The 23,137-nt window shown below is 39.3% G+C and overlaps 4 protein-coding genes across 9 annotated transcripts in view; 1 reads left to right on the top strand and 3 right to left on the bottom strand.

The window, feature by feature from the left end:
• Window positions 1–2,768, bottom strand: part of dnajc18 (DnaJ (Hsp40) homolog, subfamily C, member 18) — a 22,668-nt gene extending 19,900 nt beyond the window's left edge. The window contains exon 1 of the mRNA XM_016493137.1: window positions 2,309–2,768. Within this exon, the coding sequence (XP_016348623.1) occupies window positions 2,309–2,450 (142 nt within the window). The 5' untranslated portion in view covers window positions 2,451–2,768. The remainder of the gene's footprint in view (window positions 1–2,308) is intronic.
• A 6,769-nt stretch (window positions 2,769–9,537) lies between these two features.
• Window positions 9,538–14,360, top strand: LOC107693849 (serine/threonine-protein kinase pim-1-like). Its single transcript, XM_016493379.1, has 8 exons — window positions 9,538–9,637; window positions 9,915–10,112; window positions 10,676–10,743; window positions 11,225–11,312; window positions 13,008–13,313; window positions 13,491–13,667; window positions 13,819–13,907; window positions 14,139–14,360. The coding sequence occupies exons 1-8, from the start codon at window positions 9,538–9,540 to the stop codon at window positions 14,148–14,150; spliced, it is 1,038 nt and encodes a 345-aa protein (XP_016348865.1). The 3' UTR covers window positions 14,151–14,360.
• Window positions 14,361–15,636: 1,276 nt separating this feature from the next.
• LOC107693885 (endothelial cell-specific chemotaxis regulator-like) lies at window positions 15,637–20,692 on the bottom strand. Of its 5 annotated transcripts, XM_016493421.1 has the most exons (11): window positions 20,382–20,692; window positions 20,045–20,122; window positions 19,609–19,728; window positions 19,488–19,529; window positions 17,355–17,450; window positions 17,121–17,162; window positions 16,768–16,884; window positions 16,594–16,692; window positions 16,444–16,477; window positions 16,076–16,146; window positions 15,637–15,950 (listed from the first exon to the last, which is right to left on the bottom strand). In XM_016493421.1, the coding sequence occupies exons 1-11, from the start codon at window positions 20,440–20,442 to the stop codon at window positions 15,850–15,852; spliced, it is 861 nt and encodes a 286-aa protein (XP_016348907.1). In that variant the 5' UTR covers window positions 20,443–20,692; the 3' UTR covers window positions 15,637–15,849. The 5 variants fall into 5 exon arrangements, with proteins under 5 accessions (XP_016348907.1, XP_016348914.1, XP_016348938.1 ...); XM_016493428.1 differs by lacking the exon at window positions 20,045–20,122; XM_016493452.1 differs by lacking the exons at window positions 17,355–17,450; window positions 19,488–19,529 and having other exon boundaries at window positions 19,609–19,655; window positions 19,716–19,728.
• A 913-nt stretch (window positions 20,693–21,605) lies between these two features.
• The window catches only part of LOC107693681 (serine/threonine-protein phosphatase 2B catalytic subunit alpha isoform-like), a 58,835-nt gene continuing 57,303 nt past the window's right edge, over window positions 21,606–23,137 (bottom strand). For both annotated transcript variants that reach the window (XM_016493157.1, XM_016493149.1), the window contains one exon: window positions 21,606–22,881. In XM_016493157.1, coding sequence (XP_016348643.1) covers window positions 22,703–22,881 — 179 coding nt within the window. In that variant the 3' untranslated portion in view covers window positions 21,606–22,702. The remainder of the gene's footprint in view (window positions 22,882–23,137) is intronic.

Here is a 23,137-nt window from a genome sequence, read left to right on the forward strand (position 1 = left end):
CATGAAGCTGGGTGACAGCATGCCCAGGAGACTACAGGCTGTCATTAAGGCTAAGGGTTGCCCGACTAAGTATTGATAGTTGTGTAAATACTGTCATACTAACAGCTGTCTAATTTTTGGTTGATTGTAAATAAATAACATACCTTTCTATCAAAGTTATCTAACATTATCAAGCTGAATTTGTTCTGACACAGTTTAACTCGGAATTCTTGTTATATTTTATTACTATTTTCTAAACTATAGCGAATAAACTGTGATAATGTGAGAAATGTTGAAGGTGTCTGAATAAATTTTGGTTTGACTGTATCTATTTGATAAATGAAGTTAACCAACTAACATTATACATACTATTTTGGTTTCTGTACCCAATATTTAAAAAATGTACAAATGCAATAAAAATATTGGTATCTGTACTCAGTATCGGCAAGTACCAAAAATAAAAGTATCGTATCGGGCGAGTACTGGAAAAAGTGGTATCGGTGCATCCCTAGTAGGAACCCAAACTGTGTGGTTGCCAGCATTATTAAAAATTATTTTGTGTTTCACAGAAGAAAGAAATGCATACAGATTTGGAACCAAATGAGCAGGGGGGGGGGGGCGCAGGAATTGTAAATGTTCTGGGGGGGTGCCCCACTGTCAACAAGCTTGGTCCCCCTTCACTTGGAATCAAATCACACCAAACAATGCTAAATTCAAATCTTCATTCGCTGGCTGGCACTGAGCCAGAGACACACACTTTGTGTCTCTGGCTATTCCAAGCGCTATCATTGCAGTCAGCGAGTGTTGCAGTTGAACAATCCACAAGTCGTCAAATAAAGCGCGCACATCCATAATAAAACGTGCCTCCCACTGCTCCGAGGGGTAAATAAAGGCCTCCTGTAGTGAATCGCCTTCCGCGTATGACAGATACCGGAAGTGAGAGAAAAGTGTTTATTACGTTTGAAATATGGATATTTTTCTTACAAAAACGCATGGATTCACTACAGGAGGCCTTTATTCAACCCCCGGAGCCGTGTGAGGCACGTTTTATTATGCATGCGCGCCGTTATTTGACGACTTGTGGACTGTTCAACTGCAACACCCTCTGACTGCAATGATAGCGCTTGGAATAGCCAGGACAATTTTTAATATAACTCCGACTGGATTCGTCTGAAAGAAGAAAGTCATATACACCTAGGATGCTTTGAGGGTGAGCAAAACACAGGCTAATTTTCATTTTTGGGTGAACTAACCCTTTAAGAAAAAAGACGGATTTTTATGCAAAGTTAATAGATTACACTATTAGGCTACTTTACTAGAGAACTAACAATCTATAAAGGTGCAAAATGCATTTACTTGCACATATTTGAGAATCGAGATATTTCATGATATATTTTGGGAATATTTTGAATACAAATAAAAATATAATAAAACCCCTGCTGAAAAAAATAGACACCATTAGAAAATTTGTAATGGTTTTACTGGTTATAATGGGACTTGTGTTGGTTTTACTGGAAACTGTGATGGACCCTGTTGGTCTCTACTGGTAGGTTGCCTTCTATTGGTGGCTTGTTAAAACCAATTAATCCTAATGGAACATGTCCCAAAACACACTACAGAAAACAATTTTTAATGTTATTTGTTGTGGAAACCATTAAAATGTTCTGTGATGGTTTTATTGTTTTTTTTTTTTCAGTAGTGACATAAGCCTATATCAGTTTGTGGCTGCTGCGTGTCACATGACAAGCATGAGATCCCCCCCATCCCCCATGCCCCCTGAAAAATGATGCCCCTGACACACATTACAAAATTATTTGTCAAATAAATGAAACATGATGAAACATTAATTTTAGTTGAAATTGTAATAGATTACTTCTAGAGATTGCAGCGATACATGACATTGTTAAAAATGACTGAATGAATAACAGGCTACTTAAAGTAGGTTAAGATGAATTTTAAAATTGTGCCCCCTAAAAGCACAAGTGGCCCCTGTCTGGCCCACCCAGTTACTGTGGTCTAGAACCGCCCCTGCAAATGAGGGTAAACGATGACAGATTTTGCATTTTGGGGTGGACTATCCCTTTAAGAAAATTAGCGAAAAGCAGAAATTATTTTTTTCTTCAGACTTAATCACAACGGAGACGCGTTTCACAAGAGACCGATCATATACGGTATATCATATCTTTTCAACCACTGGGAGACTCAAACCCACCGCTGACCAGGGGACAGATTATATAACGCACAACAACCAGACGCTGCACTTTCTATTTCAGCGCACTGACCAAACGCACCTGATTTGTCAGTCAAACCACAACAGCATGATACAAACCTCTGGCCCGGGTGCTCGGGTAGATCTTCTGCGCCTCGTACAGCAGCTGCAAGGCTTTCTCTTTGCGTCCTGAGCGCAAACACAGCTTGGCTTTCTCTATCAGCCTGTCAGACTCCTCTCTGTCCATCTCAAACAGTGACATTTCAAACAACGACACCTCAAACCCGCATCAAATGACGTGACAACGAACAGAAGTAAAATAATCAAAACAAAGCGTGTTGGACTGTAAAAATGACTCGCAGTGTTGTTGACATGAAGCTAAATCTAATGCGTTGTGCTAATACAACCACAATTTAACTTCCGATTTTAGACATCTTCCGCTTTCCTAACGGACACGGCGACTTTATTATCAAAACAATTCATGTTTGACCTTCTATATTAGGCTTCGTCATTGTAAAAGGTGCGAGAAAGACAGAAATGCAGTACTGCTTGTACCCTCCATCGCTAAACGGAAGCGGAAGCGCATGTTGCGGTGGACTACAATCCAAACAGCCAATTAGAAGGCGACATTCCTTGCCGTAAATGGCATGATGGCAATACCATACAAATCCTAGTTGGCACTCGGCGCTAATGAGTGATGCTGCCGTGTGTGTTTTTCGATTAACCCGGTATTTGTTGGATAAACACACTTTGATTGGATCTCATACAATGGCCACAATGACCTTGTAGAATTACTTCAAATGAACTCATAAAAAAATCCACGTTTAATATGAAAAGAGCCGTCACTAGGGTTTTATTTATACTTTACAGCGCATACAAACAACAACAACAAACCTGTGCCCACTGAATGTCGGCTGTTAGGGGATGCACACAATTTCAAGATGAGATGAAAGCACTGTTTGTCGCCCTCTTGAGGCTGTGACAAGGAACATGAAATTTCAGTATGGACATTGTTAGAAGCATCAAATGTGAATCTAACAAATTATAAGGATTGGAGACAAAGATTTGTCCTCCAAACTAAATCCCAACATATCTTGAACATATTCTGACAAGAGTCAACTATGCCATGAAGGATGCTCAACAGCATTTTTCATTCATATCAGGTCAGATCAAGCGGAACGTGTTTTAGGTTAATATACACATTAAATTACACAATTATATAAAGGATTTGATGTATCCTTTTAAGTTTTCACCATTTCAAGATTTGTTGAACTGGACTAGAGATTTTATACAGTGGCCTCAAAAAGATATTTGAATATTTCAGCCACATTTAAATTGCATTAGCTAAATTTTCAGACCAAGTGGCACCTGCAAAGAAATGTTGCAAGAAACTACCCTTTCTTGCAATTAATTTTTGTCAACCCGTGAATATAAAGTCAAGATCACAAGATGAAATTTGTTAAAATTGAATTTCTGGTCATTGAAGCTGGGGTTACACTACACACATATGGCAGTATAATAATAATAATGATTATTGTTGTTTTTATTATTATTGAATTTACATTTGGAACAACAATAATTAATTATTTAAATAAAAGAATACATAAACAATTAATTAAAATATAATAATAATAATAATAATTATTATTATTATTGAATTTACATTAGGAACTGCAATAATTAATTAATATGTAAATTAAAATATTAATTAAATTAATTAATTAAAATATACTGACAACAACAACAGCAATAATAATATAGTTATTATTATTACATTTACAGTTGGAGCCACACAAAGATTATGGAATTATGGCTCTGTATGAGCGCTTATGATATCATAGAGGAGTTTTAGAACGTTGCGCGGGACTATATAAAGCGCGAGACTCGCCTGCTTACTTTGTGGCCAGTAAGGAGTATTGTTATCAACGGTGTTTACAGTGTGTATTCAGTTGTTGATAGCGTTTTATTTAGCCGAGTATGGGACAGCGACAGCAGGCACGTGCACACAGACATAAAAGGGGGCTTGAGCACCTGCCCTTTTTCTTCCTCGAGAGAAAATGCCTTTTTTTTGTCTTTTTTTTTTTTGTGTCTTTTTTTTTTTTGATAAATTAATATATGTATAGCTATATGTGCGCGCGTGTGTGTGTTTCTGTTTGCGCACAGCTTTCCCTGTCAAACTAATAAAAAATATCAAAATATCAGGTGGGGTCGGAAATGTTGAGACTGTTCAGTTGCGACGCCCCTCCGCGCAGGCGCAGCACAGCAGTGTAGTACACCTTTTGTGCGCTGTAGCACATGCGCATCAGGCAGAGAGCCGCAGATTGCAGAAGTGAAGCCCTCCCTCCCTTTCCAGTTGTGTTTGTCTTGGTGTGGAGGTGAGTGGTGATGAACAAAAGACTAAAGACTAAAAGCTACCTGTGCCTCGAATTTACAGCTAATTACCCAAAAGACAAAAGGCAATTATAGTTAATTTGTCTTGCTAACATCCATGACTCATGAGAGCTACATGATTCAGTTCACTGCATGATTCAGTTGATTAAAATGCATTTAGATGTGATATTGATTTTATACAGCAGTTCAATAAACAAGAATTTGATATTAAGATGCTTACGTTTTAGACACAATATTGACTGTTTTTGTTCTATTTCTCCAACAAATATAATTCCAATTTGCATCTCTGAGCAACATGACGGTGTTTCGTTCCTGAATGAATCAACCATTTAATTGATTCGGTTCAGTCGCAATGACTCACTTATTAACAGTGACTTGCTGCCACCTACTGGCGGTTTTAATTTCACATTTAAAGTATCTTTTAATTTTTTTGTCTTTTTTATAATTTCAGATATCAGTATTCAACGTTTTATGTTTAAAATATCAAAACAGTATGAATGCATTTGTAACTGCAGGTTAAATACATTCATGTCCTGCATTAAACAGTGTGTAAATGCATCTAACTGCCCCTTCTAATGCAGCTTCTGTGTTTTCTCGGCATTGCAAAGATGGACTTTGTCAATACTGATTTCATTTAAAAGGTAAAAATCTATTTAAACTTATTGGAAAAGATTAATTTCTATCACTGCTGTGAACTGATCACCACACAGAATATGAAGAATATCAAAAATTTTAGGAGTCAGCTGTCCACGGCAGTCCTTAAGATATCAGCACAATAACACACTCAGCAAAATATCATCTAATTATCGTTATCAATAAAATCCCAGAAAATATTGAGGTATATTTTTTGTCAATATCGCACACCCCTAATATATTTAACGTTTTGATTAGAATTTTTTTTTTGAAATAAATATGAGAAGTGCCCTTTTTTCCACTTGAGCCCCTGCCCCTCAAAATGTCTGTGCACGTCCCTGAGCGACAGTCTCGCAGAGAGAAAGCGGAGGGTGGTGAGTGTGTGCACAGGGTCAATCCCGGTACATCACTTTTAGTAGCCCGGTTGAATTAAAGAATATTGACTCCTCCACTGATGTTTGTGTATGGCCCTTTGTGTTTATTTTCTTCCTTTGTATCCACATTACCACACTGTAAGAGCTTGTGCCTCTCAATGCCTTAATTTAATTCCGTAGCACAGTGACCGCATGGTTCCTTATCTCCATCCATGTGCGATCGAGACGACAGCGTGACTTCCGTAGAGGTCCGGCGAGCCGCCCTTTCATAAAATGTCTCTATAGGAACAGTAACTTAATGCATGTAAATTATGATTTCTAAATTAAATAGACACATAACCATTATCAACTGAATACAGAAATATAACAAGCAATATTATAATGATATACTAAACCCCAAATGAATAAATGAGGGTTATTTCCACTCCCACCAAATCATAAGTGACTATAAATATCAACTTTAGTCACAAATGATTTTATTAAGCATTATAGTATGAATTTGCTTAACTCAAAGGATATGTCAAGAAGTTCAAGCTGCCTCAAGCAGCAGAACCAACTTCTGTACAGCACGCTCAACTATTGATGCCTTGTTCAGGCGTTTACCATCCTTCTTCAGTTATCTCCAAAGAGTATTTTTACTCTTCTCACCAGACCATCCCTTTCAGCAATAGTCTCAACAACTTCTGCCAATCACCATTCATTCCTGGGCACATCATCTGCCTTTTCCAAGACTATATCTCCAACCTGCAAGTTCCTTCTGGATGTAAGCCATCGCTGTCTGGTGGTAATATTAGACAAGTACTCCCTTCGCCAATGACTCCAGAACTGTTCTGCCAAGTACTGGATGCGACGCCATCTCTTGCGAGCATACAAGTCTTCCTTGATGAATTTACCTGGAGGTGGTAAAGCTTGTACTGGTTTCAGGGTATGCAGGTAATTTGGAGTCAAAGGTTCAGGACTCTTGGGATCATTCAAATTGTCTACTGTGAGTGGTCGGCTGTTCACAATGGCCATGGCTCTATAGAAGAAGGTCCGTAGAGAAGTGTCATCCAATCTTTCAAAGGATAAGGACAGAGTGGAGTGAAGGACGCTTCTCACAGTTCTAATTTGTCTCTCCCAAACGCCTCCAGCGTGACTTGCATGAGGTGCATTGAAGACAATGTCACATTGGTTTTCTGCTAAGAATGTTACCAGTCGGTTAATGTTAATCTCCTTCATGGCCTTTGCAAACTCGTTTTTGGCTCCAACAAAATTAGTACCCTGGTCACACCTTATCTGACTCACTGCTCCTCTGATGACGATGAAACAGCGGAGGCCATTAACAAAGGCGTCCGTGGACATGTCATCCTGCATCTCAATATGGACAGCTCTACAGCAGAAACAGGTGAAAAGAAGTCCATACCTTTTGTATGATTTGCGCCCTTGCTTAGTGATAAACGGACCAAAACAGTCCATTCCACAGTAAATGAATGGAGGGGATGGGTCTGTACGCTCTGGGGGCAGATTGGCCATTTTTTGTTATTCTGGTGGTCTGCGAAGCTTATGACACTTTACACATTGGCGTATAAAGGAGGCTAAAGTCCTGTTTACTCCTAGAATTCAGAATCCTCCTGACCTGATCTTGTTTATAGTGATGCCTTTACCTTGATGTCCAGTTTTCTCATGACAGTCAGCAATCAGGAGTTTTGTAAGATGGTGTTCCTTTGGAATGATAACTGGATGTGTAATGGAGTTGGAAACAGAAGTGTCGGAGAGCTTCCTCCCACCTTGAGCAGTCCGTCGTGATCAACATATGCCTCCAGATAGTATAGCTTGTTGCTACGAGGTAGTCTCTTGCCCTTATACAGTATGCTATTTCCTCTGAATACACCTGATGCTGTAAATCCATGATGATGATACGCTTAGCATCCTCACACTCTGCTACTGTACTGTGGTCGCTCGACTTGTTTTTTCTGACTCGACGAAGTAGACGGCAACTGCTTGGACTGCCATAGACCAGGAAGATAACCTTGTGAGATGATCAGACAAACAGGAATACTCTAATGCTTGCGTATTCAAGGACTTGGCTTTCTTGATTTCTGGGTCTCCAATTGGTAGTTGTGTATCAACATCCACAGAGGGAGGTAAGTGCCTTTCCCATAAGATGATGTCCATGAGCAATGAACAATGGACATCGCCTTTTTCATTCTTGATTCTGGGGAAGCTCTAGGACTGCTTTAGAATTAAAACCTCTGACTTTGAGGCTGGACACTCTTTCACTTGACATCAAGAGATCCTTTCCGACCATAGTAGTAAGCCTAAGAGTCACTGGACATTTCTCAGCATTTAGACCTTGACTTACTGCTTGTTCGACAAAGACGGTGTCACTTTGTGTGTCTAATAGAGCGTAGACAAGTTTCTCAGAAACTGGGTCGCTTCGTGAGGACAACCACACAGGAACAATCATGGAGGTATTAGTGGATGTACTTTCTGATTCTACACTCAAAGACGTCGTAACAACCTTCTCATGTGCATTCTCAGAGTTCCGAACAGAGGATGGCTTTACTCTTTTGACGAAGCTGTCGTCATGCAAACAGGTTGGATGTCTTCCTTTGCATGTATTACAGGTATGTCTGTGACGACAGACATCCATAGCACAGCTTTGTGTCCCTGATGAACTGTCTTCGTTCTTCAAGAGGCCTTGCAGTAAATTTAGAACAAGCATAAATTTGATGTTCACTGTCTTGACAGAAAAGGCATGGTTTAGTGACTTTAGTAGTGGACCACGGATTCTCGTGCTGTGTGACCATCTTCGTATGGAAGACATTGGCTTTGGTCTTATTAGCCTTGAGATTATGTTTCTCCTTATTAGCTTCCGCATGAAGAGCGTTGAAGGACGTAATTGGGTTGCAGGCTATCTCAGCCTCAGCTGACATGAAGCTGGCAAACTCATGAAAGGTTGGGAATTCTTGAGTCTCACTCAGGGTTTGGGTAGCTTGACGATTCCAGCGGGCAGCCACTGACAAGCTTTCTGTTCTCTTCACAATCGTTTAAGATTCCCAGTCCTTTCACATGAGGCATAGCTCATGAGGAAATCGGAGAAACTTCTGAGTCCATTGGCATCCTTAGGCTGAATCTTGGGCCAGCTTGCAAGTTTTTCTCTGAATACTCTCTGTATGATGAAAGTTTGTCCATAACGATCTTGAAGTCTTTTCCATGCATCTTTATAGGCTTCTTCATCGGTTCTGTAAAAGATGCCTTCTACAGCTTTCTGAGCAGGACCAGTGACATACTTCTTCAGGTAATACAAAGTATCTGTTGAAGAGACATGCCTTTTATCAATGAGCGATTGGAATGATGCCTTCCACTCAATAAACTGAATGGGGCTCACACTGAAGACTGTAGGCTCTGGTGTCGTAAGTCTATTAAGTGTCATACTGTGTAAGGTAAGACACATCAGCATTGTGAGGTGATGATGATTCTTTTTCTTTCGAGTGTTGACTTAACTGAAGATGAGTACACTGGCATAATCTTGATCGAGCAGCTCACGAAGACGCTGTCGTACCTTTACACCGTCAAAGTCCCCATCAATGCCTGAAATCCTCTCAAAGGCAATCTTTAAAATGTCCTTTGTTACAGCTTCACATGCATCAATCCGTCGCCTGGTCTCATTGCTTGGAGTCTTGTGAACTCGAACCTTGTCAAATAGGTTCATCATAAGTACCTATAAGGTTCATAACCATTATTAACTGAATACAGAAATATAACAAGCAATATTATAATGATATACTAAACCCCAAACGAATAAATAACTGAGGGTTATTTACATCACTTACACTCACCGACCACAAGGCGGAGGTCCATCCTCGTTCCGACGAGACTTTCCGGGAGAGACAGGAGAAATGGAGAGACGAGAAGAAGAAGAAGAGGAAGAACAAGAGGTTTCGGAGGTTTGCCTCTTTCTTCTGTTGTATGTTTCGTCCCAAATCCACCAGAGCTCAGGATGAGCAGGTGGAGCAGGGTGAGGTGGACCAGGACACTGACGAGGCCCCATCCAGGAGGTTTACTGATGGTAAAAGACGAGCTCTGAACATCAAAAAGTATCTTAATCATTTACACACAATGTAAAAATCACAATCACACATTATAAAAATGCAGATCAATTATTTTATTCCACAACATGTGATAAAAGTTTGAATATAAAAAGCAATATTTTGAAGAAATGTAATATTTCAAGATTTAGTCAAGTAGTCAAATGTTCCTCTAAATGAAATATGAATATGAGTATGCAATATTTGATTGATATTATTGAATTAAAACAAGCTTTTGGTTGATATTCCCCTCTTCAGATCTGACTTCTCTACAGGACGTCATCTGCTCTGTAGAGGACAATGGTCATCAGGAGCCTCCTGCCAGTGCTCCTGAAGTCCTTCCCGCTGCCGAGGACCAGCCTCAAGATCAGGACAGTCCAGTCAGTCCGTCAGCAGACGAGAGTGCACCACATCTGCCGAGACAGCTGGACTGTGATGAGATCGTGAGGGTTGAGGGTGAGTTTACAGTCATAATCCAAAATATAACTCACACATGCTATTCTTACAATATATTATTTTAGGTGTATGTGTATAAAAGAAAGTGTATTAATGAATATACAAGTATAGTGATTATGTGAGAATTACAAACAATGTTAAAATAGGTTTAAAATAAGTATGGCTTGCCTATAACTATAATTATATTTCAATAGACCACATTTGCTGGAAATACATCATCGGCAAGAAGATGGGGAAGGAACATACAGCTCTGTATATGAAGGGGGTCGCCGTGATTTTGCCAAGTAAGACATTGTAAGGTCCACGCACTTGGCCCACGGAAGGTATCCAGTGGTGGCTGAAGGTTTCTTGCGTGTTCGGTCTTTTCAGCGCGCAAAGTTATTCAATTTTAAGTTCAATACTAATCTGACTCCATTTTATTATCTAATCTGACTCCATTTTAGTATGACCTCGAATTTAGGTTGAAAGGCAAATTGGTTGTTTGTCTGTCTCTAATTATTGCTATTATTCTGACATTTGGTTATTCTAGTTAACTCTTTACTTTATATTTACTCGTTCATTAGGAATCTATGTCGCTCAGGGGTTCTCGCTTCAGCCGGTGTACGCAGATCTCACGATCACAAACTCTCCAGTCTGATCATTAGTCAGAGGTTATGACTACTATTTAATAGACCGCCTCATGCTTGTCATTTTTTAAATAGTGGTTCTGTTTAGTCCCCTACATTCACCTGTGTAACAACTTAGTTAAAGCTCAGACAATAATCAGAGGTTATGGCTAGCACTATGAAATATGCTAATACTTCAATACTGTTTTTATCTAGCCCCCTATAGTTATTCTAACCACATAACAACTTGAATAAAGCTGAGACAATAACCAGAGGTTATGGCTAGTACTATGAAATATGCCCGAACCATGCTAGTACTCCAATAGTATTTTGTCTAGCCCCCCATAGTTAATGCAACTGCATAACAACTTAACTAAAGTCAAGCTGATCATAAGCCTAAAACAGATATTTCCTGAAAAGTTATCCCTAAATTCTGATTGGTTAATTGGAATGTTGATCCAGGATCAACAAGGATGTTGATCATCATAAAAACTGTCTTTCTTCTAGCCTGACCATCCCAGACCAGTGCCTCTAGAGGTGGCAGTGACAGTCTTGGTCAATCAAGGCCCCAGCTGTCGCCACATTAAGTGGCTCTGTCATACACCCGGCGCAATGTGGCGCCAGCCGCGACCCAAGTGGTTTTTGCTAGTTTTAGCCCGACGCAGTAATCATTTTCACATCCTGCGCCACGTTGTTTAAATAGCAAATGCATTTGCTCCCATTTGTGCGCTCATGGGCGTGCTGGTCTGAAAACGAGGTGTGTTCAGGCGCATTGTTGGCGCGTTGCTATTTTGAGGCAACTAAAATAGACTGTGCCATTGACCAACTAAAACCTGGTCTAAAGTCAATGGCACAGTAGTTTTTTTGTTATTTAAAGAGCGCGTTAGTATAGACGGGTCCACAGTGCATGTACACTCTGCTTATTACACACACAGGGACGCACAGCAGCACACAAACATGCCAAATATTAAAAATGAAAGGATTACAATGTAAAAGATTATTATTGTGTAGGCTACATAAATATAAAAATGCCTACATGTCATAATGGATAGTCATTGCATGTATCAGAATTAGGCTACCTATTTGCTCGCGCACAAGCAGCTCCGTTTCCTCTCTGGAGATGCGTTCTGTCCTTGCGCTTGCAAATTCCACCATGTAAATAGCAAATCCGCCATGGCACGAGCGCAACTGGCTCTTAAAGGGAATGGGAGATGAGACTCTGATTGGTTTATTGCACGACACTTTATGCCCAAAACACACCCATTACTCATTAAGAAGATAGGGACAACCCTTTTAGACCATGCACCGGCGTTTTTCCCGTAGTTAAACTATAAAAAGTGGATTCGGACATGCCCTAAGTGCACCTTGACTCCATTTTATTTTCTAATCTGACTCCATTTTAGTATGACCTCGAATTTAGGTTGAAAGGCAAATTGGTTGTTTGTCTGTCTCTAATTATTGCTATTATTCTGACATTTGGTTATTCTAGTTAACTCTTTACTTTATATTTACTCGTTCATTAGGAATCTATGTCGCTCAGGGTGCCTCACGGCGGCCGCTCTACGTGGGCCCCACGATCACAAACTCGCCAGTCTGATCATTAGCCAGAGGTTATGACTAATACTATTTAATAGGGCGCCCATGCTTACCATTCTATAAATAGTAGTTCTGTTTAGCCCCCTACAGTTACCCATGTACAACTTAGTTAAAGCTCAAAACAATAATCAGCGGTTATGCTAGTACTATTCGTCTAGCCCCCGATAGTTATATAACTACGTACAACTTAACTAAACCTAAACCTAACCCTACCCATAATTTATTTTTAAAATCAGTGTGAAATGATAGCTCATTAACAAGGGTGTAGAAGCACCTAACCTTGATCATAAGCCTAAAACAGATATTTCCTGAAAAGTTATCCCTAAATTCTGATTGGTTAATTGGAATGTTGATCCAGGATCAACAAGGATGTTGATCATCATAAAAACTGTCTTTCTTCTAGCCTGACCATCCCAGACCAGTGCCTCTAGAGGTGGCAGTGACAGTCTTGGTCAATCAAGGCCCCAGCTGTCGCCACATTAAGTGGCTCTGTCATACACCCGGCGCAATGTGGCGCCAGCCGCGACCCAAGTGGTTTTTGCTAGTTTTAGCCCGACGCAGTAATCATTTTCACATCCTGCGCCACGTTGTTTAAATAGCAAATGCATTTGCTCCCATTTGTGCGCTCATGGGCGTGCTGGTCTGAAAACGAGGTGTGTTCAGGCGCATCCTTGCGCTTAGATCGTTAAAATAGGGCCCATAGAGTTACTGGACTGGCAGGACCATCTCGACCAGTACATCATGGTCCTAGAGCAGCCCTCACCCTGCATGGACATGTACGATTTCTGGCTGCATTATGACGACCTCTTCAGTGAGGGTATGACCCGTCATTTCATGCAGCAAGTTATCGACGCTGCTGCCGTGTGCTGTTCCCGGGGGGTCCTCCATCATGATATCAAGATGCCGAACCTCCTGGTCAACATAGAGACCCTGGAGGTGAAGCTGATTGATTTCGGCTGTGGGGACCTCCTGAAAAGCACATTGTACAAAACCTACAGTGGTATGTATTATTTTTCAAACATGTAGTTTGGGACTTGAACTCTAGTGAATGAACTAACAACATTCTCAGAAGAAAAGCCAGTCATAATATTATTTTTATTGACATATTAAATGCAGTCAGAGAAAACATGCAGTGGTAAAGAGCACATTTAGACATGTGACAAACTCTTTCCTCCAGGGACAGCGAGGTACTGCCCTCCTGAATATTTTGAGAGGGGCGAGTACAATGGGAAACAGGCAACTGTGTGGTCACTGGGAGTGCTCCTGTTCCGCATGATCACCAGCCTTTTCCCCGAGAGCAGCGATATCAGTCTGATGGACACTGATATCTGGTCCCAGCCAGGCTTCTCCAATGGTGAGGTCTTCATTTCAACAATTTAGAATTAGACAAAACGGCTTTATTAAAGACAATAAATTATGGATAATCCAGGAATCTTTCTCATTTAACAGTTTAGAAAGTGTAAAGTTAAAGGTAATAGTCAGACATCTCTCTATTTTCTGCATAGAGAGCTGCCGTTTTATCCGAGGATGTCTGAAGAGCGACCCGGGGAAGAGGCTTCATTTAGAGGAGATGCTCTTCCATGACCAGTTTAAAGTACTGTTTCAAAGACAAGCTAAAATTATTTTAAAGATATAGTGTTTGTTTAGTTTTTGATGGTATAGTTTGATTATTTTAATATGGACATCTAACTTTCAATACCTGCAGTAACTCGTATAGTCAATCCTCATACATTGCATAGACAAAAAGCTGTATTTTTATACCTTATGAAATCGGTTTGTCTAATTTGTACAAGTTGTAATTGTATAATTCGTAATTGTGTTTCAGGTCCCCCTGTAAGTCATGGAGGACAGGGTCAGCTTTGCGTCTGGCGGGCTGACACGGGTGACCCCTCCATCCCTCCAGTCTTAGTGTCTTGCGGGGCTGGCAGGCCTTGGTAGCGTCTGGCGCCTTGGCTTGAGGCAGCAGTTTTAGCATCTTGCGGAACTACTCGCCTAGGGATGTGAATTGTAAATAGTTCATTTAGTTTTAGTTAGTTAAGTACTTCACCATCCAAACATATTTCTAAAAATGGAGTCACCTAGAGCTTCCCAGAGCTCCCTGTCAAGCCTGTCCCACAAATATGGCACTGCTGCCATAGAGGTTCCTGCCACTCACATGGCGACAGAGCTCAGTTTCTCAGCCACCTTGGGCCCAATGATCCTGTCAGGGCTGCTTCAGAAATCACTCTGAAGGCCTCAATAAAGGTTCCTGACACTGCTGTTCCAGAACCTGCTGAGGTCAGAGAGAACCAAATCAAAGGCACCACAGAGGTTACTTGATATGGTACCCTTTCAGAGCTGCCCTGGTCCCACAGCTTCTTGTCCAGGCTTGAAGGTTTCTGCTGCTGCAACCACAGAACCTGCAATGGTTTCAGAGCTCTGTCTCATAACAGCTGAAGTTGGAAAGCTTACCGTCATGTGTGCCATGAAGGTTCCTCCCATGATGGTGTTGAGATTAATGCCACGGCTGCCAAAAAACCTCCAGCCAAACAGCCTCAATCTTTCTTGTCATAACCTCAGCCAGAGCTAAAGCTGCTCCAGTCCCAGAGCTCCTCTCTCAACCTCCCTGGTCCCAGAGGTTCCTGCTAAAGCTGCTCTGGCCCTAGTGGTTTCTGGCTTAACTGCATCAGAAGATCCTCTTACAGCCCCAGTGTTTCCTGTCACTGGTGTGATTCCTCCATAAATATAGTACACCATTGTGCCACATTAAAGCACAATGTTTGTGAAAATAAACATGTTTTGTTTTATCAGGAAAACATTATGATGATCTGGACATTAATCTGGTTTACATTTCTCACTTTACCAGTCAAGAGTGTGTTGAGTAATAACCTCAGGTATGTAAAGCCAGGTCAGTACAGAAGGTCAGATATGCTGTATATAATTGCACTCAGCCATTTCTAAGCTTTTTGAATGCCTGATGGAAATACCAATTATTTCAAGAACTATAAGGTATCATGTACAGCAGTGGTTTGCAGTTGTGGACTCAAAGTACATTTTGTATGTCTCTCTTAGTTCATGGAGCTCTCACCAAATCAGTTGATGAACTGAATCAGGTGTATAGACCAGGACCAAAAGTGAAAACCACTAATGTACAGTCTTTACCTCAAAATAAAAGTCTGACAGGGTCATCAGGACAATGACACAAATATATCACGTCAAATGTGGCCTCTACAGGAAAAAACCCCCAAATTTGTGAAATAGGACTTGACTCAAAACCTTACATTCCATATTTCACTTTACAAATACATGACATTACACACTAATGGAATTTTTTATGAACTCAAAAGTGACATTTTATTTATCAATGAAAGATGTGTCATGTTTAATATATGAGAGCATGAGATATTTTAAATGCAGTGAGTGCACCAATGCATGTCATAAACATGATGTGTGGTCTGTACACTGACCATTAGCTAAAGGCACATTAATTCACATTCATTTAATAGTATAAATAGAGTATGCAGCCTCCAATCTCGTGCACTACGAACTGAGTAAAATCACAGTCCGTCTTTGATGCCCAGCAGGTCTCTGGTAAATTCTTGGTCATCATTATCCACTATAGTGCTACGAACTGAAGACATCTGGGGAGAATCTGTATCTGCACAGAAGAGAAGTGAAGTCTTACAGAAGGACATTTACAGTTTCATATGTTAGAATAACATAAAATGGGATGCTATTCTCTCTGTATCAGTCACAAAAACACTAAGGAAAGCATGTACTTACTGTTTTCTGTGTTTATTGTCCTCACAGAGACAAGAGTGATGCTCTCTTTCTCACAGTTGCTGGTCATGTTGCTGGATCAAAAATTGTTTTTATCTTAAGTTAACTTTCAACAGATCTGTTATTTAAATGTAGTACATAATATTATATTGTAGTAAATACATTACATTTTTTTTTAACATTTTTTATGTCCCATTATTACAGTAGGCTATATTGATATCATTAACTTGTACTTGCATGCTTTTTTAATTCTCATATTTCATTTTTTTCTTCTTCTTATATTATTTTTATTATATTATATACCTAAAACAGACAATGACGATAACCGCACATTCGCAGTCATGTAAATTTACAAATTTATTAGTCCTCACCTGTCAGACACCACCGAATCACAGCTTTTAATACCTATAAATAAAAAAAGAAAACCCACAAAACAAAACAGATCAATTATATTGCACATTTATAGCCAGGTGTGCTTTTAAAGGTAATCTTGAAAATGACAGAATTGGAGAGAAACCCACCCTCATGCTGTTTAGTATTTCTACACCGTCCCCTGAGGTTGATAGCGGTCACCAAGACCACCATGACAACAATTAAAATGAGTATAAGACTCATCACACCTGTAATTGCAGACAGGAAATATTTTAGCACTAGAAGTAATGTGTATCATGAGATTATATCGGTATAAAACCTACCAAAGGCGAGCAAAGTGAGACCGCTGTCTGGTGCCTGTGAAGGTGTTGCCGTCACCTCTGACATGCTGATGTTTGAATTAGCGGTTGTTGAAGTCTTTGGAAGCAGAGAAACACCCACTGCACATGGAGCAAACACGTGAAATAATAATGTAGTCTTAAATGATAAATGCTTGACTGTACTGCACAGCATGACCAGTTCTTCAACATACAGCTCAAAATGATCTTCAAATACAATTTGAGATATACAAATATACAAACTCATCTACATCTTGGATGGCCTGAGGGTGTGTACATTTCAGCTAATTTTCATTTTTGGGTGAATTATTCTTTTATTAGCAGTTAATAATTATTACCTGATGTGTTATGCGAAGAGAGGCCGGATCCATCAGTACTGCCTGAGCAAACAGAGGTACAGGTTACATTTCTGTCATCCACTTCCACTGGTTTTGATCCCCAAAACTCAACTATGAATCAGGACATTCTTGAATGAATTATATCTTGTCCATTTACATTTATAATGATACTTACTGTTCATATTTTAGCAATTAAGAGTTTTTGGGGGGAAAGCCAGAAGAAGGAGGTAAAACCTGTTATTTTGGCCGCTGGGGATGAGGTGGAATTTAGAGTTGTGTCAGTGTAAGATTTTAGTGTGGTTAACGTGGAGCTGGTGATGATGGACTGTCCTGTAATACACCCTTTTATAACTTTAATAACATTTATTGTGTCACCCTCACATTTTAGAATTTAACTTAGTAGAGACAAGCAAGATAAACCATCAACTTGCAGTCGAAGTAAAGAAATTGCAAAGTCTTCCCCCAATACATTCTCCCACTGTATATAATGAATATTTTAATTAAAGGAATAGTTAACCCAAAAATGAAAATTTACTCACCCTTTGTCAGGATTGGACCTGTTTTGTCATGTTTCAGTTCCTGTTTTGCCTTATTTGGTCATATTCCTGTCCACGTTTAGTTTGAATATGTTCTATTGATGTCACCTGTGTTCCCCAATCATCCACTGTATAAAAGTCCTAGTCTGTTCAGTTTGTGTTTGTCAGGTCTACTTGTTTCTACGTGTGTTTGCCCAGCTCCTATTGTGGATTATCCCGTGTTTTCATCATTAAAGACTATGGCTGTGTTCAAAATTGCATATTTGCTTACTGCTTACTATTTTTTTAAAGAATAGTGTGTGAAACCGTATACAATAAGCAAAACATGTTTCAGAGTAGTATGCTTAAGTGCTGTCACATGACAAACACTGAACATTAATTCAGCACAGCTGTCAAGGTTGTTACCTTAGAAACAAATGAGCTAACTGTTCTTTTTACAAAGGCTTGTTATTAAGGCTTCATACTAGTAAACAATGATATATTGCCCAATTGAACTCATTTAATAATTGATTAACTTTACATATTGGACAGCACTAAATCAACACTGAGCTGTTTTTATTGATATTTTTGGTAGTTCCACTAAGTGGCGATATATTAAAAAGCGATATATTCTAGTTACACTAAGTGCAAATAATGATCAATTCTGTTTACACTAAAATAGCAGCATTTTCTTTAGCAACAGGAGTGTAAATAGTAGTTAGGTGGCAGATATTTATACCTCAATACTGTAGTACATTATAAAACAGTATGCAATAACATATTGAGTGTAAATTATCATATAGTCCTTAGAGTAATACACTCCATTTCTTTTTGGTAATCCGGGCATTCCATGCATACAGAAAATTCACATACTATTCACAGTATACACACAGCATACTGCAATATAGTATGGTAGTATGCCATTCCGAACAGCTTCTGTACTGATTTCAGTGTACTTGAGTTATATTTAGCAGATTCTGGCGAATATAGTAGGTCATCTGGGTATTACATGCATACAGAAAATTTGTATACTATGCACAGTATACATACTGGATACTGCAGAAATAGTAAGAGTAGTATGATAGTATGGCATTTCGAACACAGCCTATGAATGCTACTCCGTGTCTCCTACTACGTTCTTCCCGCAGCAGCGTAACGTGACACCCTTAGGCCATAAAATACTTGGAGAAATTTAGCATTACGTAACTTTCTCGCCAATCGATCCTCTGAAGTGAATGGGTGCCGTCAGAATGAGAGTTCAAACAGCTGATAAAAACATCACAATAATTCACAAGACTCCAGTCCATCAATTAATGTCTAGTGAAAAGCTGCATATTTATAAGAAACAAATCCATCAAGGCGCTTTAACTTTAAACCATCGCTTCTGGCCAAAATGCCAGTCTGTATAATAATGCACCCTCCCGTGTTATCCTCTCACATAAAGTTCCACCGACATATTTGTTAAGAACTGTTATAACTTGTAAATGGTGCTAGATTGGGCATATTTCTCTCCTGATTCAGATTGACAACTTGTTCACTGGAGAAAGCAATAATATGGATAGAAGACTCACAGATAAATTTTATTATCAATTATTATTTTTTATAGCTTTTCACTTCATGTGGATTATTGTGAGGTTTTATCAGCTGTTTGGACTCTCATTCTGAAGGCACCCAAGTTCACTGCAGAGTTTCCACTGGTGAGCAAGTGATGCAATCCTACATTTTTTTAAATCTGGTCTAATGAAGAAACAAAATCATCTACATATTGGATGGCGTGAGGATGAGTACATTTCAGCAATTTTTTATTTTTGGGTGAACTACTCTTTTACCAGTGGGTAGTAATAATTACTACCTGATGTGGTATCCGAAGAGAGGCTGGATCCGTTAGTACTGACTGAGCAAACAGAGGTTACATTATTGTTTGTTTACTACACAGTATATTTACATCAACTGAAGTTATATTTGTGCCTTACCTGTGTGGCTAGAAGATACAGGAGCAGTGGTTGTGCTCACAGTTTTTAAGGTGTGACTGGTCATGCCAATATCATATTGAGATGACAAAGTGTAAGTCACAGTTTTTTCAGTTTGGACTTCTAAAATAATAATAAAAAAAGACAGATACATTTACATTAAGTTGATTTCTCTTCACATATTAAATAAATATAAATAAATAAACACCATATATGCTGAAGGAAGAATTACATTTATTGGTTCATGTCTAATTAATGGCAAATAAAGTTAAACTGTTACAGATACATTTAAGAAAACATGTTGTTGGTCATTTACCTAACCTATTAATATCATCTTAACAATGGTAAAATGACAATTACCAGTTGTTCAAATCATCCTTAATATGCAAAATTCTTGTTTAGATATGAGAATTATACACAATATGATAGAAATACTCACCTGTTCTTGAAACAACAGACCACGGAGACATAGCAGTTGTGTTTGGAGGTACTGTAGTTGGTATGTTTGGGTCATTTCCTGTGCATAGAGAACATACATTTCATGAAAAGATATACTGTATATATTAAATGGCCACAAAAAGTATTTGGGCACTAAAGGCAGACTTTTGGGGGCCACCATACATAGTCAGTGACTACTGCAGTTTAAGCCAGAAAACATTTTAAACTTTGACCCCCCCCCCCGCCTTTTTGCCCACGTACTGTTTTACACTTTTCCCATTTTCCTTGTGTTTTTTACCATATACTATATACATAAAATTGGCTTCTGATTGACTTACCTGCTGAGATTATGGATGAAGATGCAAACAGGGGGATGAGAAGAAAAAAGAGCTGCTCCATGTCTCAATCCAAATGGGTTTTACTCTCATCCACCTACACAGGACCGGTCGTATGTATCCCAGATATCAGGAAATAATTACAGTACTTATGTATGTGTAAAAAATGAAAAACAAAGCCAAACAACTATGGAAATATTCTTGAGCGAGTGAGTTTGGCTGAAGCATTAACCAGTATGTCCAAATCTGTTTCCTGTTGGATATAATAGTAACACACGAGGGAGTGCACATAGTATTACAAAGCCCTGCTGAGAAGCGTGTGTTTGGGTGTGTGTCAGTGGGCGCCGAGCTCTGGTTTGAGGGAGAAGGGGCTGCGGCCCCGAGCTTCCTGTGGAAGAATAGCAGGAAACAGGTGGGATGGCCTCATGGAAAAAAGCCCTCATTGATTGAGCCTTTGAAACTTAGAAGTTCCTAATAAAAACCTTATACAAACTCTGGTCTTTGCATTTCTTTACATTAATGTTACATTAAAAATGACATTTTCATTCTTGATTATTAATTAAGCAGCTGTTGAATAATCAGTTTACTGTTCTTTAAAGAGAAAAATAATTTTACAAGCAAATTTTCAGTCCAGCATCGAAAGGAGAAAGACATTATTAGTTCATGCATATTTTATTCAAGAGTAAAAAAAGTGATTTGTCCCATAGGGCATGCTTACAATATGTGTTTTCATTTAGGAAGTCAAATGCGAAAACTTAGTTCCAGAGAAAATTACAAGAAAAATAATCACAAATCCATAAAATTCCTTCTTTGAAATAAACCACGTCTGGACCAAACAAGGATCAGAAAACAGTGGAAATGAAAGAACCGTAAGCTTAATTGTAAGAATAATAAGATCATCAAGAATCATAATGATAATATAGTTTTCCTCTTCAAAGTGAGACACTGAATTTTCCTCGTGTCCAATTAGTTTACATTTGAATAAACCATGCGATCATGCTTTGGCAGCCTGAATGTTGCTTTTCACTGAGTAATATGTTCATTCACACTACTGAACAACTTCTGTACACCAGCTGAACAGAGAGAACAAAACAAAGAAAGAACGAAAGATGACGAAAAAAAACACCTCGGAAAGAGCGTCAGTGCCTGTACAGCGAAACTATACAAAAATAAAATCAACCATAATAAAATGATATCGATGAAAAAAAAGAAGAAATTAAATAAAAGATTACAAAATCATATCTATTTTTAGAGATATAAAAACAAACTAGACCTTTACAAATATAATTTGAAGGGAAATAATTCAAGTCTACTATATTGAAACACATCACAATTATAATTTCACATATCAATAAGGAACTTAATTGCATGCACTGATGCGTTCAGTACCATAGATGCTGTTAAAAATCGTTGTTAATAATCATATATTTAAATATATTTATATATTTATTTGACTTGCGAAATGTACTATGTGCATTCTCTCTCTTGAGATACAGGCAAGTGAGAAACAATCAGGAAGGTGGCGCCAAAGTTGAGCTCCATCTGCAGTTTACCTCCGTCCGAATGGTTGCTTTGATCGAGAGTCTACGGCGGACAAGCATCACCGCTCTTCTCCTCTACTGCTTCATGGTATCTTACCAAAAACCAAATCAAGAAATAAAAACCCCCAGGTAAGATTGCATTGTAAGTAATAAAATGTACAGGATTCGTCGTTAAATGTCCTTTCTTACAAACATTTTTCGTTTTTTTGTCATTTCAAATTTGTATATTTATTAATACTAGTAGCAAAACATCGTCAACAGTGAGATCATTTCATTATGAGATGGGATCATGAAGAAAAACTCGCAATCAAAAGAGGAAAAGTGTGCATGGATCCGGTACGGGCTCGTCACCCGCACCGACGAACTGGATGGATCAGGCTTAAGAGAGATTAACTTGGCATGTGGGTGGAGCCAGAAAGGAATGGAGACCGCCCTCTCTCTGATAAAGACACTTTCAGCCCTTCACAGGCAAATCACCCCCCACCCCTCCTTCCCATTCGACACTCCCAAAAAAGGCAGACACTTGCTGTCAGCAAGGTATCCGCTTTTGAAAATTGCAAGCGGCAAACTGACAGCAAGAAAACAGTCTGCCTCTTTTCAGTGAAACATTAAAGATAGTTTGGTTCTCTAATTGGACATTGGAGCAGGGAGGGATGTGTAGGTGATGTCATCATAGGGTGTTTGTTGGAAGCAGGAGGTCTTAAATCACGGGTTTGGCTTTGTCCTGCCATGCGTCGTGGTGGTGGCATGGACTCAAGTGCAGGTGAGTGGGCAGCCGATTCATCACTGGATGTTACTGTTGTCGTCGGTGCCGTTGGTCTCGGACATGTTCATCTTGCCCATGGAGTGGCCCACGTGGTTGACTCCATCCTTGCGGGGCGGCATGCGTTCGTTGATGCGGTCCAGACCTTTAGCCTCTTCGAAGCTGTTGATCTTGTGCTGTGGAGAGAAGCCGCGGATGGCTGAGGAGAGACGGGAAAAGCCCACAATGAACAACTAGACTCTTGGTTCTCATCAGCTTCCTGTAACTACATTTGTAAATAACGGCACGAGGCCTGTAATTTCTCTTTACTAGAATCTAAACTTATAACGCATAATATCATATATACACTGAACAAAATTATAAACGCAACAATTTTGTTTTGCCCCCATTTTTCATGAGCTGAACTCAAAGATCTAAGACTTTTTCTATGTACACAAAAGGCCTATTTCTCTCAA

The sequence above is a fragment of the Sinocyclocheilus anshuiensis genome, unplaced genomic scaffold, assembly GCF_001515605.1.
Source record: "Sinocyclocheilus anshuiensis isolate Anshui unplaced genomic scaffold, SAMN03320099.WGS_v1.1 scaffold817, whole genome shotgun sequence".
Classification (NCBI taxonomy): Eukaryota; Metazoa; Chordata; class Actinopteri; order Cypriniformes; family Cyprinidae; genus Sinocyclocheilus; species Sinocyclocheilus anshuiensis.